The 14,183-nt window shown below is 39.6% G+C and overlaps 3 protein-coding genes across 3 annotated transcripts; all 3 read left to right on the forward strand.

The window, feature by feature from the left end:
* Positions 1-6,375: 6,375 nt before the first annotated feature.
* Positions 6,376-7,892, forward strand: LOC146966614 (cystatin-B-like). The gene is made up of 3 exons (XM_085763036.1): positions 6,376-6,501; positions 6,600-6,701; positions 7,763-7,892. The coding sequence occupies exons 1-3, from the start codon at positions 6,433-6,435 to the stop codon at positions 7,889-7,891; spliced, it is 300 nt and encodes a 99-aa protein (XP_085619162.1). The 5' UTR covers positions 6,376-6,432; the 3' UTR covers position 7,892.
* A 663-nt stretch (positions 7,893-8,555) lies between these two features.
* Positions 8,556-8,884, forward strand: LOC146966615 (histone H4). The gene has a single exon (XM_085763033.1). It carries the CDS (start codon positions 8,564-8,566, stop codon positions 8,873-8,875), a length of 312 nt encoding a protein of 103 aa, XP_085619159.1. The 5' UTR covers positions 8,556-8,563; the 3' UTR covers positions 8,876-8,884.
* A 4,177-nt stretch (positions 8,885-13,061) lies between these two features.
* Positions 13,062-13,494, forward strand: LOC146966616 (histone H2B 1/2). The gene has a single exon (XM_085763030.1). The coding sequence runs from the start codon at positions 13,073-13,075 to the stop codon at positions 13,445-13,447; it is 375 nt and encodes a 124-aa protein (XP_085619156.1). The 5' UTR covers positions 13,062-13,072; the 3' UTR covers positions 13,448-13,494.
* The last annotated feature ends 689 nt before the right edge of the window (positions 13,495-14,183 follow it).

Here is a 14,183-nt window from a genome sequence, read left to right on the forward strand (position 1 = left end):
GTGGACCGTACCATCTGAGCCGGAGGAGGAGGGGGGGCCGGACTTTTAAGCGACGCCACAGGGATGAATAAAACAACAAATCTCTGTGATGTTAAATAACTTAAGTAATTAAAATTAGATTTCTAAACCAAACAAGCTCACGTAGCAGGGGGTGAGGGTATAAAGATGTAATATTTGGTGAGGTTTGTCCAGGTCGGTCACTCTCTTTTTTTTTACCGAGTGTGTTGGTCCGAGGCGTGGCAGAGTGGTAAAGTCAGCTGAGCGTGAGTCACCACCGACAACAGGGAAGTGACAACTGACAAGTAACAAATGTATTATTGGGGAACTTCCTATAATACATCCACGCGGTTTAACAATCAGGTGACATGACATACATGACGGCTGGATGGTTAGTGTACCTGACCATAGACACGAGTGCTGCTCTGCTGATCGCAGCTGTTTCAGGGTCCATGGGTTTTTGCAACAGTGCCACCCAGGGCCGTTGCTAGGGAATCCTGGGCCCCCTGAAAGAATACTAAAGTGGGCCCCTGGCTTTTCCACTTTTTTTTTCTTAGACTACATATGTATTATCTTTTTTTTTTATTTAGCCTACTTTGTTTTGATGCTAATGCAGCATTACTATGAGTATAGGACGAATCGCCTTGCTGTTTACAACTACTTCCGGGTAGAAAACCAGCATTCGAACAATAGTGACGGACGAGAGTTTCGCTATATATATCTAATTTTTCATGTCACTATATCGCCGTTTGGACTAATCTGATGTTTGTAAAGTCTATAAAAACAATGATTGGACAAACATTACTATTTACGTGTGCACATTTTTGTAATTAGTCATGGTTATCAGAGATTAGCTGGGCTAACGGTTAGCTACCTGTTTAGCTTTAATAACTCAGTGACTCAATAAACGGTCCATGAAAAAATATTTTCTCCAGCGGATATCTGAGTTACAACATGATTGAGCTAACTGGAGTAGTTTCGTGTCGTGTCCGACAACGGGAGGGTTTATAACAGTTGACGTCCTGATGTTAGCTTAGCTACCGCCGTTAGCTTAGCTGTCGCCGTTAGCTGTCCCTGTCAGCTGCAGCCACTGATGCTTTCTAGACACCGTGTTCCCCCCAAACTGAATAAATACAACACATAGCAACACAAAACACACACACAGAAATAGTGATGTTTCTTCAATCATTTCAGATTTGTCTAAACGGTGATAGGGCGTGAAAAAATATGATATATAGCTAAACTCTCGTTCGTTACTATTGATCTCATTCAAATTACGTGCTGGTTTTCTACCTGGAAGTAGAATGTAAACAACAAGGCGATTCGGTCTATTAGTCAGGGTCTTATGCAGAATAAATCAGTCATAACAAACATTAGACTACTGGGGTTTTTTGCTGGCCCTACTGGGCGCTGGGCCCCTAGAATTATCATCACCTTTCTCCCCTATATACAACGGCCACCTGAGAATAGAATTTGATGACGGCAAAACAATAACAAAAACAAACAAAAAAGGTTAACGATTAGTCACATGTAGGACAGTCTGTGTAAGCAGAAAGCACCCTGTAGGCCCCAAACCACACTACTGCCAATTGGCTAAATTAACATTGCCGTTTGTATCACTGTGCATCCACAATGTCCTGTGTACACATACATCCATTGGCAACATCATGTTGTAATTGATATGGGCCAATGTCAGCCATCTGTGGGGGCCCCCTTCCAGCTCAGGGGCCTTGGCAATTGCCTGGATTGCCTGCCCTGTTGCAGTGCCTCTGTGAGATCATATGGTACTTTGCAGTCATGAGATTTATCCGACAGGAGCAGCTGCTACCTAGGGGAAAATTTTACTGTAGCAGCATTATGTGTTTTCCGCTTCATCAGTAAATCAATGATGATACAGTCGTCTGTTTCAGAAAGTTGTGGATGTGATCTTATCTGAACCATTATGGATTAGAATAGGGTGATGGGCAAAAAAGCAGTTTTACTCATTCATTATTAAATCTACAAGACAATGATATGTGGTGGTAAAGTGGTGTGAACACTTTCTATAGCAAGTGTGCAACCTGCACTGCAGCTATTTGACAAAAAACAACATTGAAAGGAATCACGGCAGATGTGTTTTATGATTTCTTTAAATTATACTTTGTATAAAAAAATAATTTTGACACACTACCATTATCATGATCTATATTACAGTAGGCTATGTTATGACATGCCAGCATTGGATAACATCCTTTGATATAAAAGGCCAGGACAATTTAATGAGAACTGATGAGATGAGAGTGGCAGGGGCGTGTTCAGACATTTTTAATAGGGGTGGCACTGACTTTAGGTGAGGTGGCATGAAACGTGACCATGTGCACCTGCGCACACACATTACGCACTCATGTATGCACGTGGGCATGCAAACACACACCCACACAGGTTTTGGCTATTCATTTTCTGCAAAACCCATATCTACTTCAATTACTAACACTGCCTGTGTGTTCTGCACTGCCAGGGGTCTAGGAAAGGCTCCCACTATTACCCACTACAAATCACTGCAAGCTTGTGGCACACTACAAACAGCACGCTATCACCATCTACTGGAGGCACTGCAACTACACACTGCTTGACCACACAACCTGTACAGAGAGCCTAAGCGGATGCACAAGTAACACTCACCATGGGACCTCAAATCAGTAAAAATCTCTGTGTAAGTGAACACGAGTCAAAATTATATTATGTTTCGATTGAATTGTGCCACGAGAAAAATATGACCTCTACCTATTTAAAAGATTGCATTTCATGCCAATAAATCAGCAGTTTGCTGTAAAACTAGTATAATATAAAATTCCAAAAATCCATAACCAGAAAGATCTATCTATCTATCTATCTATCTATCTATCTATCTATCTATCTATCTATCTATCTATCTATCTATCTATCTATCTATCTATCTATCTATCTATCTATCTATCTATCTATCTATCTATCTATCTATCTATCTATCTATGGTCTGTGATTTTTTGATTCGTATATGTCCAGTAAAATCAAGTCTTCTCTGATGTAATAAAATCGGTCATGTAGCATAGCAGTGGCTCATGAAAGAAGATTTTTCAACCAAGCTTTCAGGGGGAAAAGGCCCAACCCTATTAAATCTCTGCTGACAACCATATAATAGAGTGCTGAAAACCATATGTACATACTGAGTGTACGTGACAAAGGGCAACTTAGTGATTGTATGTGACAAGTCACGGACATGTACAGTGTTTCTCCAATTCGTTCTATTACTGTGCATTATGTGTACACAATGTAAGATGAAATTGATGAATTTGTTTCTTCAAACCAAGCATAGTATAGGTCAACTTGACAATGATGTATTTTGAGCTTACATGCCTATCACACACCTGCACTGAAAAATGATGAGAAAGTAAACTGAATCTTCAAGACAGATTTGCAGTAAGTTGTGAAACATGCCAAACCTTTTGCTCAAAGTAAACACACCTGAACCACACCCATCTTGCAGCAGGCTCAGGACTTTCGTAGTGTTTGTTAAGGAAAGCTGATGGGAACTTACTTAGAATGAAAATGGTATGAAAAAGTTATGAATTTCAACTCAGTAAACAAACATTTTATATTATATCAATTACATTATCAAATAATAATATATGATTTTAAAAAAAGTTTACATGTTATTTATTGTTAACATTGTTTTAAATATATGCATTTTTATGATCCAATAATTACACACCTAATCATGATTTTAAGACACGTGTGATCCCCACAGAAGCATAAGAAAACCAAAGTACATAAGATTTAACATATTTAAGCATGAAGGTACTATTTTAACACTAGCGTTAGGACCTTTAGGACCTACCACAGGGAACACACAGATGCACTGAACTGTCTAAGTGATTTATGCAATCATCATTGACAAGTCAAATCCTGCATGACACTCAGTTAGAAGTGGAAATGTTTGAACTGGTGGCTGTAACATTAATCACACAACCTTATTGTGACCAGAAGTAATCTGATCACACTGCAGCAGCTTGACGGCTGCACTTCATTGAATCACTCACATAGGCCTACCAGTCAGCCATACAGGTTAGATTTGGTTCCACAACACTCATGCGTTTGATATAGTACAATATAAGAGCTGAAATTGAAATGCACTGGATGTACAAACCATGATGTAGGAGCCACCTTTTCTTTTGTGTCTTGTGCAAGTTTTATTTTGACCACAAGGGTGCAGTAGCCTACCTTTTTCTTTTGTTTGTTTGAAACCGCTGCCTGGCATGAGAAGCAATTAGTTTGAGTTGGATGGTGGTGGGCACTCTCACAGTTCTTACTAGCAGTCAGAGGAAAGCCAGGGATTTTTGTTTTGCTGCAATCTACATAATCTTTATGGTAAAATGTCTGTTTATCAATAACTTCCTTTCTATTGCAATAACATCACCCAAAGAGAACAACCACCTGGCACAACCTCATTTTTCCCTTTATTTTTTCCTCTGAACTCAAGTAAAGATCGTCCTCCAGCCACCATCAGGTGATTGATAAGATTTCGTTTTTTTGATAGTCACCACAGTATCTGATCACAATATTGATGGTGAAACATAACTCAGAGTGTGCACGAAACACTTGGACTTCTCTCGCTATAGCCAACATCATGCCAGCTTCAGTGTAACAGGGTTGTTAAAACACTATGAGTAAAACTGCTATTTTGCCTCTCACCCTAAGCCATAATGACAAAGTGAAAACATATAAACATCATAAAAGTGACTTTATTCCAGACTTTAAATTGATTGATGTATCCTGCATTTTCATTTTCAACATCTCTGAAGCTCTGTCGCTCCACTTGTCTGAAACACTTGGCCTACATAACAATGGGTGACGCTATTGTGACAAAGAGTCAAGGGTCATGAAAACTCAGCAAAGAAGCAATTATCCGCTTCTCTCTTCATTCAAGGTTTGAAAAGCGGCGCGTCCTGTGGCTGGAGCAATATATGGAAAGAACTGGTGGACAAAGAAATCACAAAACACAAAAAAATCACAAACATAACTGACCCTATCACAGAGCACCACCCCTCACAAAGCCTGTCATCACCCAAGAAATACAACTTCACTTGAAGAAGATGAAAAACAAAGCACCAGGACAAGACACCATTCTTATTACAGTAACACAGTGTTTCTGATTTTACACCCAGAAACTTTTCTTTAATGACAATAAAATCTGCAAATCTTTGTGACTTTATCTCTTCTGCTCTGATTAGTTGGCATGATTGCATGTAATAAGTAGTGTGCTTCCTGACACATACTTCATTGTGCCTTGTTTTTTAGTTTAATATTTGCTGTTGGTTGTTATCTGTACTTTGTGGTCTTATTGACCTCCAGTTTATTTCAGGTCAAAAGTAACATGATGCAACTGCACTGACAAGAAACTCCCACAAACTATTGCAAACATTTTCAAGAGGAATGTGAAGAAGGGGAGTTTATGGTTTCTTGCTGACTTCTGTGCTAATAATGTATGTAGAAAGCCTTCCATTCAAAATATTGGGAAATAGAAATGACCCTGAAATAACCCTTACAATAAGAAGTTTCACCAGTATATATATTTCTGAGAAACAAGATGTGGGCAAACACTTGCTTGGAGTTAAGCAATAACTGCACAAATAATTCCTGTTAATATAAAGACTGATTCACTGCAACGCATTTCTTCCCATGGTTGTATAATTTGAAGTCGTATGTTTTGGAGAATTCACTAATTGCTTTCTTAGTCCTTAGTACTTAGTCAATTTAAAACAGTAAAACAACAAGCTGGTATATTATGGTGGTGAATGAGGATTCTTGGTGGTGAGCAATGGTGAAGTTGAGCTACCTGTTTGTTGACTTCAGGCTTATTTGAAAATTCATTAGACATATTACAAACTACGGAAGAGGATTGGGAAAAAAAATAAAGTGAGTTCTGACTTTTTTCTCAAAATCAGATCAGCAGCCCTAATCATCCTCTGTAACAAACAATGGACCATGTCTTGCATTTAATTTTAGTATAGCCTGTCTGTAATTCTCTAATATAGTCCCTATAGATTTGAGGGGAATTTTAAGGTAAAATTATAATTTTATTACAAGCAACATAATCCACACATCTGAATAGTAGTTACACAGCAGTTCTTGGTTATAAGCTACATCACATGACCGTATACTGAATTACACAATCTGAAACGTCAGTTTTTGAGAAGTGTAACAGTGTCAGCTGAACTTTGTGGAGTTATTCATCAAGGATGAGCAACACTAACCGCATTAGTGTGTGGGTGCGGTTAGTTCCACCCACTATCAGATCCACCTGTCAGTCTGTATCTGGGGTCGTTGTTGAGTATAAATACACAGCTATTTGATAACCAAAACACAGACATCAGTTGGTTTGTTCATTTGTCTTTTAATTCACAGAAAACTGTGACAATGACTATGTGTGGAGGTCTTAGCGAGACTTTTGATGCCAATGAAGAGGTTCAGAGCATCTGTGACAGCGTGAGTAGAAAAATGATTGTTGGGACTTTGGTCCTCATGCACAGTTAATGTGGCCTGTGTTTAATTTCTGATACTGATGTGACGTATTTGTTTTTCAGATGAAGCCCTGTGCAGAGGCTAAAACAGGGAAGAACTATGAAGTCTTCACAGCCAAGAAATACAGATCACAGGTTGTGGCCGGGACCAACTTCTTCATCAAGGTGATTAATACGTAACAAACAGAGAGCTTATTTATCTATTCATTTATTGATGATATGCTTTTTACATAAATGAAAAACAAGACAGTGAGACTGTCACCACTCTCACTGTTTCCATCACAGATTTCCTAAAACTCGAGGACGAGTGTATGTCCCTATCCATGACTGAGGAAGCTACTTTGCAAGCATAGTTTGTAAAACTACATGTAGTTCACCTGGCAGTAGTTTTTTTTTTTTAACTTAATTTCTACCCCTGGAGAAATGTAGTTTGTAAAACTACAGCTTAAAGAAGTAGATTTAGCAACTACTTATACTCATTACACTCATTTAACTCGCGTTAAACAAATCAACGTGGTGTATATGAAACAAAATATACTCTCCTACCAAAGATTCACATGCCATCAGAAATATGACTCTCAACTCAGTTTTATTTTTTAGAGAAAAAAAGCTGACAATTTTGGTCAACACACTGTCGGTTCCCCAGGAACTTCAGAGGCACTAACACTTTGATTCATGCCTTTTTTCAAAGAGCGTTTTGTAACACAATAATGGTAAAATAACATTTATAAAAAATAATAAATAAATAAAAATCATGTTATTGGCCAAAATAGTAGTTTGTAAATTCAGTTAAACTGCAAAAAAACAAAACAAAAAGTAGTTGAAATAGCCTACTTGACGCAGCATAAAATGAATGTAGTTTAACAATCAGCAAGTTACAGGAAATTGTAGTTAAGCTATGTGGTTCAACTCCATGCGGTTTAAGTCTCCCCAACACAGGTTATGTGAATGAATGGTAGAGACTGATTTTCATTTACACGTTAGTGAAACCCTGACATACAGTATGTTGTTTTTATAAGTGAAAATCAATCTCTACCATAACATCACTCCCTTTCTTTCTTGTGTAGGTTTATAGCAATTTTAGGTAGGCTAACAGTTTTGTTTTTTTCCAGCCTGCAATAACATAGTGGATCACATCAGAACAAATTTCTGTCCATGTAGCAAACAATTGTCCAATGCATTTCCAGACGAGGTGGACACAGTCTGTTTCTTTTGCTTCCTTGCAGGTCCAAGTGGGAGGAGATGAACATGTTCACCTCCGTGTTTGGAGAAAGCTTCCATGTAATGGGGGAGAGCTGGAGCTGACCTGTCTACAGGAAAACAAGGGCCCCTGCGACCCAATTGAGTACTTCTAAAGGGATCCATCTGTGCCTTTAGGCTCCACTCTCCTCTCATTGTCCAGGCCTTTTATAATGTTATATACAATATAATGCACGTCTGGCATGTAATAACAGTGTGTAGCCTAATGTAGATCATGATGACATGAGTGTGCCACAGTTCAATTTTATACATGGAGTATAAATAATTATTATAATAAATAATAATTCCATGAATCTGAGTTGTTGTGGTTCCTGTCAATGTTGTTCCTCTGATTTGTAAACTGCAGTGCAGCTTCTACAGAGGCTTTAGAAAGTGTTCAGACAACTTTTGCACAATTTAATGTCTATTCGACTTAATATTAAATGAGTAACTGCTATTTGGCTGCTCTAAGCCATAATGACAAAGTGAAAACATATACTGTATTTTGAAATGTTTGTGAACATTATAAAAGTGTAAAACTAGACTGTATTGCAGATGCTGACACTTTTAATCGATTGATGGAGCCTTGATTTAACTTTCAACATCCTATCTGAAGCTCTGTCACTTGGTACCTACACAGCAATGGGTGGCGCTGTTGTACCAAAGAGTCAAGGGGCGTAAAAACTCAGCGAGGAAGGGGTCTCTTCATTCACGTCCTCAGAGAGGGTTTGAAAGGCGGCGCGTCCTGTAGCTGGGTCAGTTGAGTATTTTTGTACCCAGCAGTCAACATGTCTGGAAGAGGAAAAGGAGGAAAGGGACTCGGTAAAGGAGGCGCCAAGCGGCACCGTAAAGTCCTCCGTGATAACATCCAGGGCATCACCAAGCCCGCCATCCGCCGTCTGGCTCGCCGCGGCGGAGTCAAGCGCATCTCCGGCCTCATCTACGAGGAGACCCGCGGGGTGTTGAAGGTCTTCCTGGAGAACGTCATCCGGGACGCCGTCACCTACACCGAGCACGCCAAGAGGAAGACCGTCACCGCCATGGACGTGGTCTACGCCCTCAAGAGACAGGGCCGCACTCTGTACGGCTTCGGAGGTTAAACATCATCACAACTAAACACAACGGCTCTTTTCAGAGCCACACAACCAGTCTGAACGAGCTCATTTTCTCATCATTTACGTTTTATTCTAATTAAATTATAATCCAGGGTTTTTCTGTGAATTGCAAACATGACGCAACTCGCTTAGATGCACATTACACATCTTGCACTGTTCAGAAGGTTATTCTAAGGACTGACTGGATAGAAACTCCTGGGGCCGCTGGGAGGCATCGGTTAAAATCTGATTAAAATGCACGAGTCTGATGATTTCTCTTTATTGTCAAGAATGTGGGTGTCAGTGTGATGGATGAAAAGTGCGTGTGTATGTGTGTGGTTCTGTAACAGAACAAGAAAAAACAATATCAGAACAGCATCATTTTAACTCTAGGCTGTCAGTAGTGGTAATTAACCAATGAAATAATAATCAGGGGTGCAAACTTGTCACCTTTCGGCGAAATTCGCCGTTTTGGATCCCAAATTGGTCATTTGTGTGATTCGTGTAAATCCGCAATAAAAAAAAAATTTGAGAGAAGGGGGGAGGGTCCGGGGGGTCCGGCGAGGCGAGGCAAGCCGAGCCGAGCCAATGCACCTGTCTCTTTAAAGGCGCGTGTACCTTATCTGGATGACAACGAGTGGTGGCAGCGCTCCTCTTCTGTCAGCAATACACACCTGAAGCTTCACTTTTAATACAGACTAACTAACGCGACTTTTTGAGCATGGCGAGTGAAAGAGTCGGAGCTACAAGATACTCCAGCAGTGTTGTATAGGTGCTGTATGGGACCGTGTGTGTGTGATGATCGCGATCGCGGCCAATTAGCGATTAGCGCGTTTAGCTTTTATTAGCGCTGCAGCGCGACCTGAGCAGCAGCAGCAGCAGCAGGAGGAGGAGGAGGTTGACTGACTGTGGCAGGACACCTCTGCCTCTGTTTCACTTTATGTTGCTGGTAAATAATGTGGTTGTAAAAGTAGTAGGCTAAAGTTAAATTATTTAGTATGCACTAATTAAAGGGGCAGAGCTTTAAGAGACATTTTAGCTTTTATATTTTATAAGATCTTTTTTGTAAGAACCACAATTAATAAATATAGGTTATATATTTCAGTGAATATCTAATTGTTCTTAGCATTTGTTAGATAACTTTATTTGCCCAATAAATTAAAACATGTTGGAACTATCAATGTCTCCTCTCTTGCCACCAGAATCTCAGCTACTTTTAACCTCAGACTGTCACAATGATGGATCAGATGTCAGACTGCCTCAATCTTTCAGTTTTAACCTGAATATACAAGACATGATTGATTTTCCCAACGATCAAAGTATACGAAACCGAACCCAAAACCGTGAACCGAACCGTTTGCTTGAACATCTTTTAAATACATATTGCCGCTTAATATGTTTTATGTAGCCTATGGCATTTTTAAGCTTCATGTGTGTTATTGGACAGAAAGAGCAGCGCTGCCTCGGAGCATAGCCTACGTACAGAAAACACATTTACATCAATAAATAAATGTTTCACAATGAACCAATCAGTCTGTATAAAATTTTATTTAGTTTGAAGGCAAGTTTTGCAAGGTTCATCTGATGGACATCGAGGGACAGATTCTCCAAGTTTTGCACAGCTTTTGCTCATGCTAAACCTGCATAGGCTGAAGACCCCCTTCACATATTTCAAAACCAAACACAGAGAGACAGATTGTGCAGGTTTAACAGGAGCAAAAGCTGTGCAAACCTGAGTAAATCTGGACCCTAGTCTCATGCTAAAATTGACTGTAAATTCACCTTTAAAGTTGGTTTTTAAAAAAAATTCCCCGGACCCCCCTAGGGGTTCGGTATCTTGTCACCTTTTTTACCCTTGATGAGTTTGCACCCCTGAATAATGAATAACAACCAATATCCATTAATAATATTATGTGAGAGACTGCTTAATTATTATCTTTAGCGAGCTAATAGCCGGATTATCAACACAGGAATAAACCATAATGAACAGCATGAAGTGATGTGACAACCATAAACATTACACTCACTGGTATATGAACGCAACAATAATAATCTCGGCAAAAGTTTCTCTCAGTAGCTCCCGATGCATCAGCTCCCTCTGCTATGGCTCCTTTTGGTCAGCAGGGGGCGCAGCTCTGCCGCTCAATATCCCATTTACATTTTCTAAGGCTGTCCTTCAGCACATGCACAGTAAGCTGTTTCCCTATAAACTTAATTCTGGCCACAGCACAGATGCCAGCATAAGAGATCTAAAACTAAGTGTAATAACTGAAAAAACTATTGAAGAGCAACAATAATCGGCCTACATAAAAATACAAAGCTAATCACAAATGGAAGTGATGGTTGTAAACTGTAGAACAAAGTATAATTTACAAATTGGTGCAAACTGATCATTCTTGATTACTTAGCGTTTGATTTTCGGTAGAAAGTAAAATTAATTTGAAACCACTACCGAATAAACATAGCCTACCAAAACACTGACCAATCACAATATTACAGCTGTTTTCTCTTTTACAGATATTTTGACATACAGTTCATCACTCGTAATTAAACACAATGATGACCTGTGATGTCTAACCTGGCCCGTAGCCAAGGGGGATCGGAGGGTTCGTTCGATTAAGTTGGTCCGAACCCGGCCAAAAGAAAAGAGAGAGAGAGAGAGAGAAGCCGAGTAGGAGCGCGACCTGACCTACCGTAATTAATTTCTACATATTTTCGGACTGAACTGACGCGTCCGGTCCATGCACACCTGGTAGCCCAAAATAACAGCCAGGCAGCCCAGTCCAGAGAGCAGAGGAGAGGGAGACAGCAACAGGTGTGTGCGTGCGTGCGTGCGTTACTGTGTGTGCATATGCATGTGTGCGTGTGTTATACCTGCAACCTCCAAATGGGAATGGGAGTCTCCTTTCATTTATCAATATCTGACAGTAGCTACAGCCATCATACAGATGAGAACAGGGCAGAAGTGGTGGTGGTGGTGGTGGTGTGGTCTTAAAGAGGCTAATAGCGAAGCAGAGGAAACTGGCCTTGAAAGGCTGGTCCAGGTCAAAAGATTGAAAAAAAAAAAAGTTTTGTTTTTTCTCACCAGCCACAGCTCCCCACTAGACTAGTGTCATACAGTCCAGCCATTCTTGCCATTACAAAGATAGAAACCTCAGTCAGTAGCCTACCAAATGTGTTTTTTTTTTATTTTTTATCTGAAGCGAATGTTGTCTTCCCATTATATTCTTCTCAGAGTACACCAGAATGCTTCATTTACCTCTTAAAATGACCCCCCCTACAGGGGTTTAGCTACTTTATCATCATTTCCAGTTTGCAGGTACCTATGTGTGTGTGTGTGTGTGTGTGTGTGTGTGTGTGTCTGTCTGTGTGTGTGTGTGTGTGTGTGTGTGTCTGTGCGTGTGTGTGAGTAGAGAGAGAGAGAGAGAGACAGATACATTTAACTACATTAAACATTATTATGATTATTGTTATGAAAAAGCTAAGCCTTTATATATATATATATATATATATATATATATATATATATATATATATATATATATATATATATATATATATATATATATAAAATGAATTACATGGTGAAAATTTGGTTGTAAATGAGAGCAACAGTAAAGGATAGTGGAGGAAGAGAAACATGTGATGTCAAAGTGAAGTTATAATGGGGAAAAAAAGAAGTGTGTGCCTTTATTATTATTATTTATTTACTTTTTTTTGGGGGGGGGGGGGGAGTCCACTTTTTGGGAAAAAAGAACCCCCCCCCCTCCACAAGGCTGGCTACGGGCCTGCTAACTATATAGCTAAGTATATCTTAAGAACTGTTTTTTTTGCTCAGATAATAAAAGTGAAATGTTACGATGATGTGAACTCACGTTAAACACCCAGCCCAAATGCCCCAGTTTTACCTCAATACAATCTTTGCCAAAAAAATAATAATAAAAGCCAATATTTAAATTCCATGCATAATATTCCTTTTTTCTTACAAAAGAATTAGAAATAATATAGGCTACATTTCTCACAAAATAACCAAAAAGTTCTCTTTCAGTTCAAACTGCAGGCTGCGACGTGTATCAAATCCTACTGTGAGTTTCAACCAATCACAGAAGGGGGATCACACAGCCTCATTTGCATGGACGCTTCATAAATACGTAGCACTCACCTCCAGAGTCATTCAGTGGTTTCTGTCGATCCTTACTGAAAATGCCTGAACCAGCAAAGTCCGCGCCCAAGAAGGGCTCCAAGAAAGCCGTCACCAAGACCGCCGGGAAGGGCGGCAAGAAGAGGAGAAAGACCAGGAAGGAGAGCTACGCCATCTACGTGTACAAGGTGCTCAAGCAGGTCCACCCCGACACCGGCATCTCGTCCAAGGCCATGAGCATCATGAACTCGTTTGTCTCCGACATCTTCGAGCGCATCGCCGCCGAGGCCTCTCGTCTGGCTCACTACAACAAGCGCTCCACCATCACCTCCAGGGAGATCCAGACCGCCGTCAGGCTGCTGCTGCCCGGGGAGCTGGCCAAGCACGCCGTGTCCGAGGGCACCAAGGCCGTCACCAAGTACACCAGCTCCAAGTAAACACCTCTGCTGTTTACACCCGACCCAAAGGCTCTTTTCAGAGCCACACACACAATCTAAAAGTGCAAACTATCCTTGTAATTAATAACAAACATTTTCTGACGAGTTGCATCCAAGTGTGCATCAATAAAAATAGAAAATGCGACAATTGGCATCAGTTGGTGTCACTAATGTAACAGAGCAACAATGTAGCCAATTAATATTTCAGACTTGGAAAAAAAAGTGTTCAATGGTGGTTCTTGTGTATGTGTGTTGGAAGCTGTAGGCTACAAGTTATAATGTTGCAAACGTCAACACAAACAAATCTAATCAATAAATAATTTATTAATCAAATCATTTATTGATTAGATTTGTTTACAGTGTTTAAGTGTACATTTATGTATTCACTATCACTAAACTAACCATGAATAACAATAATACAGTATTTAAAAATGTACCATTAAAACATTGGCCGTTTCATTTCTTTATAAACGTTGTCCATAGATTAAGATAAAAACAACAAAACAAAAACATATTGATTTCTCACAGATACTATACAGGTGCATTTTTATTAATTAGAATATCATGGGAAAAGTTCATGTATTTCAATAGTTTAGTTCAAAATGTGAAACTAATACCTGATCCATGACACAGACTCAAGTATTCCATGTCCTTTTTCATTTAATTGTAATGATTATGTTTTATATTTTAAGAAAACCTCAAATTCAGTATTTTTTTTAAAAAGATTGTTAATGCA

Source organism: Trachurus japonicus, chromosome 20 (genome assembly GCF_045865225.1).
Source record: "Trachurus japonicus isolate A0001 chromosome 20, Traja_1.0".
In the NCBI taxonomy this organism is placed as follows: domain Eukaryota; kingdom Metazoa; phylum Chordata; class Actinopteri; order Carangiformes; family Carangidae; genus Trachurus; species Trachurus japonicus.